Here is a 3,713-nt window from a genome sequence, read left to right as displayed (position 1 = left end):
TGCTGTGCGCTAAGAACACGTTGAAAGAAAAAAAAAAGTCAAATAAGTCAATGATAACAACCACCCTTTTCCTCCAAGGACAGTGGATGGCAGATTACAAAACCTGCAGAGCAGGTGTGCAAAGGAACGGGGTGTGTAAGCCGGAAGTGCTCTGTAGGCATCCAGCCAGACTTACCAATAGCCACACAGAAACGGCTTTATGGCTGCTCCTACCCCCTGCTGATGAAACATATTAGAAAATTGAAGAGTATCACAGAGGCAACAGATGCAATTTCTTAACACTGAGTCAGATATTAGAAATGGTGAATTAGACTGCAAGTCCCTGTGGCCTGCAGACTTAATATGTGCCTTTAAGCAAACAAACAAAAATATTCATTAACTGGAGGAACAAGCCTGTGGCTATCATCATGATCCATCAGCCACCTTCTCTACACCATTGTGGCGAAGATACTGCAGTGCTGGCTGCAGAACAAGGGTATGAAGATTCCAGACATGAGTTTCCTTTCATTGCCCTGGACCAGTTCTTTTGTGTACCTACTTTTTTTTCCTTTTGGGTGCTGAGGATTGAACCCGGGGCCTCATTGTACACTAAGCCTGTCCCCTACCGCTAAGCTACACTGCCAGCCCTGACAAGTACTGTTTTGGGGGCAGACTGTGGAATGGACACAGGGCCTTTGCACTGAGCTTCATCCACAGCCCTCCTTTAGTTACTTGAGATAGGGTTTTGCTATGTAGCTAAAGCTGGTCTTGAACTTAGGTCACCCATGCTGGCCTTGAACTCCACCACACCCAGCTGATATATTTTTTAAAATTTTGAGAGGGACTTGCTAAATTTCCCAGGGTGGGCTTGCAATCTTCCTGCCTCAGCCTCCCGAGTGCTGAGATCACAGGAATGCACCACCATGTCTGGCTCCAACAGGAACTTTTTAAAAAAGAACATAAGAACGGTACATGGAGCCAGGTGTCGTGGTACACACCTGTAGTCCCAGCACTCAGGAGGCTGAGGCAGGAAGACTGCTGCAGGTTCGAGGCCCGCCTGGGACTACATGGTGAGGCCTTGTCTCAAAAAAACAACCAAAAAGAACTGTCCATAGAGTTGGTGCACTTACATCATTCAAAGTAAGCAGACAAAGTGAGGTGTGATGGCACATGCCTGTAATTGAGGCAGGAGGATCGCTGTGAGTTCCAGCCTACCCTGGACTATACAACAAGACCCCAGCTCAAAAAACAAAACAAAACAACAACAAATCAAACACAGGAGGATGGGGGTGTGCAGAGCTCTGGAGTAGCCTTTCTGGAGTGGGTATAAGCCAGGCTTCCAGCTGGCGCCAAAGGAACAAGCTGGAGGCAGGGGCAGAGCAGCCTGCAGGGAGGAAGGTGTAACGGGCTGAGGGTGTTTCCAGGCAGCAGAAACTGGGCTGGCCATGGGTCTCCCTCCCTGTGTCTTCTGGCCGCCGCTAGGTGGGGTCCCGCTTGGCTCGTTTAGCTCCTCTGGGCAGGGAGTTCCTCCTGGCTGACAGAGTCCTGAGCGAACGCAAGCTCTGGGTCTGCTGCAGGCGCCCGGCCAGCTCCTGGGCGCAGGCCTGCTGAGCCGCTTCCGTCTTCCTTATGTCCCAGTTCAGAGCAGCGGCCAGGGCTTGGGGGTCCTCCTTGGTGACCAACTGTGGCAAGAACAAGAGCCCCTGAGAAGTGCTGCTTCTGCCCTTGACTGAGCCTCAGTTCTGAGCGAGAACAGGCGACAGGAGGGGACGCCTCTGCTCTGACTCGCCAGGCTTCCTTCCTGGGACACCATCGGCTGCCTCTTCTCATCACTCAACGACAGGAAGTTTAGCCAAGCTCAAGGAACACAATTTCCTTCCCCAAAGGAACTAAATGGGGAGGCATCTGGGAAGGTCACAAGGGCAACGGACAAGCAGCAGCACCTCCCTCATGGGCTCCCTTTGCCAAAGCTTCCTGCGGCCTCGTCTGTGTGCCAGGTGGGAGGGTCCCCTCAGGTCGCCTTCTCCCGTGCAGCTCTAAGGCCTCAGCTTTGTTTGAAACAGGGTCTCATGACTTGGTCAGGGCTGGCCTCGAACCCACTATGTATGCCAGTCCTGGGGTGACAGGTGGTGTGCCCCACCCCACCTGCCTGCAGGCTCTTCGGCCCCTCACAACTGGAAGCCAAGTGGAAGCTTGAGCCCTGCCGTTCCTCCCTGTCTGTCATTACCAACCTTGGACCAGAAAAAATGATCGGCGGAGTGCGCCTGTGTTCCCTTTAAGCCACTTTGGTTTAAGGTAAGCAGTTGCTCTGGTATACAGCAGGCAAACGGGCAGCTCAGGAAGCCCATGCCAGCCTCTGCCCGGTCCCACTACATCGCCCAGGCAGGGCACTCTGCAGCTCAGTGTCCCTGGTGCTCGCCCACCTCCAGATCCCGACTAGACAAGCTCAGCTCAGGAGCGGGCTTCTGCAGTGCTGAGAGGACCTGGCTCTTAAGTGTGATGCTGGAGGCGCTCTCTCTGTCGGTGCCTGTGTCCACCACATCCACCTCTTCCCCAAGGGCAGCCTCGGATTCTGCAGAGTGGGTGTGAGAGAGGTCAGCGAGCTCTGAGACCACACTGCCCAGTGAGTGCCTCCCCCTCCAAGCAATCCCAGGCTGCCCTACCTTCCCGCCTCAACAGAACGCCGCCCTCCTTGTCCAGAGCCCGCAGGTAGAGCTCCAGGAGCTGCCTGGACTGCCGCGCCTCCTCCCGCTGGTCGAGCATCCGCTGCAGCGTGTTCTGGAGCCCCTGGACGGCGGCACAGCTCTGGCACAGCTCCCGGGCCAGGTCTGAGGATGGCACGTCGATGAGCACCTAAGGCACACAGTGCTGCTGAGGACCCAAGGGCATTCCAGCACGCCTGGCGGAGGGGCAGGGGAGGCAGGCGACTTCAAGCCTTCCGGTATGAAATGGGGAACTGATAAAACAGGGTCTCAGTGCCCAACTGACAACAAATCCAAACCCCAGTAGCTATTCATTTATTTAGTGGTACTGTGGGTTGGACCCGGGCCTTCACTTTTAGCTACATCCCCAGCCTCTGTAAAATTTTTTGTTTTGAGACAAGGTGTCACCATGCTGTTAAGGTGCCCAGGCTGGGCTTGAACTTAGCAAGCCTCCTGCCTCGGCCTCCTGAGTAGCTGGGATTACAAACCAGTACCATGGTGCCTGGCAAGAGTTTGTTTGTTTGTTTTTGTTTTGGTACCAGGGATTGAACTCAGGTCCTTGTGCTTGCAAGGCAGGCGGCAAAACCACTGAGCTAAATCCCCGGCCCTGAGTTTGTATTTTTTGCATACTATATTAGGAATGGCTTCTCCTAGGAGAAATCTTTATTTTAAAATTTCATTGTGTTGCTTTTTGAACTAAGTATATTCTTAAGGTTCAGAATTTAAGAGGCATGGATCTCATGAGGAAGTCCCATTTCACAGGTGAGGAAAATGAGGTGGGTGAGGGTGAGGGCCTTCCTGAGAACCACAATCTTGTTCTAATCCCTTCAGCCTGTGCGCCTCCCCTCCCCTCCTCTGTCCCCACAGCCCTCAGCCCTGAGGGCCCTGCTTTCCTTCACCCTGTGGGTGGCCAGTTTCGGGTTCCTGCCCTTCCCTCTAGAGCCCATTCGTTAGGGTCCAGGATACGACAAATCTGGCACGGCTACCCTGGCATGGCTGTGGTGCCCAATGACCTTGTTTTTTTTTTTTTTT

The 3,713-nt window shown here is 53.6% G+C and overlaps 1 protein-coding gene across 2 annotated transcripts in view; it reads right to left on the bottom strand.

Moving 5' to 3' along the window:
- Nucleotides 1–944: 944 nt before the first annotated feature.
- The window catches only part of Dffa (DNA fragmentation factor subunit alpha), a 9,063-nt gene continuing 6,294 nt past the window's right edge, over nucleotides 945–3,713 (bottom strand). Inside the window, exons 4-6 of one of the 2 annotated variants that reach the window (XM_010628102.3) lie at nucleotides 2,643–2,832; nucleotides 2,403–2,551; nucleotides 945–1,661 (exon numbers count right to left, since the gene is read on the bottom strand). In XM_010628102.3, coding sequence (XP_010626404.1) covers nucleotides 1,458–1,661; nucleotides 2,403–2,551; nucleotides 2,643–2,832 — 543 coding nt within the window. In that variant the 3' untranslated portion in view covers nucleotides 945–1,457. The remainder of the gene's footprint in view (nucleotides 1,662–2,402; nucleotides 2,552–2,642; nucleotides 2,833–3,713) is intronic. The other variant, XM_010628104.3, reaches the window with a different exon arrangement.

This window comes from Fukomys damarensis, unplaced genomic scaffold (assembly GCF_012274545.1).
Source record: "Fukomys damarensis isolate Sample0158 unplaced genomic scaffold, DMR_v1.0_HiC HiC_scaffold_23, whole genome shotgun sequence".
Lineage (NCBI taxonomy): Eukaryota > Metazoa > Chordata > Mammalia > Rodentia > Bathyergidae > Fukomys > Fukomys damarensis.
This window is presented reverse-complemented; position numbering and strand designations above follow the sequence as displayed.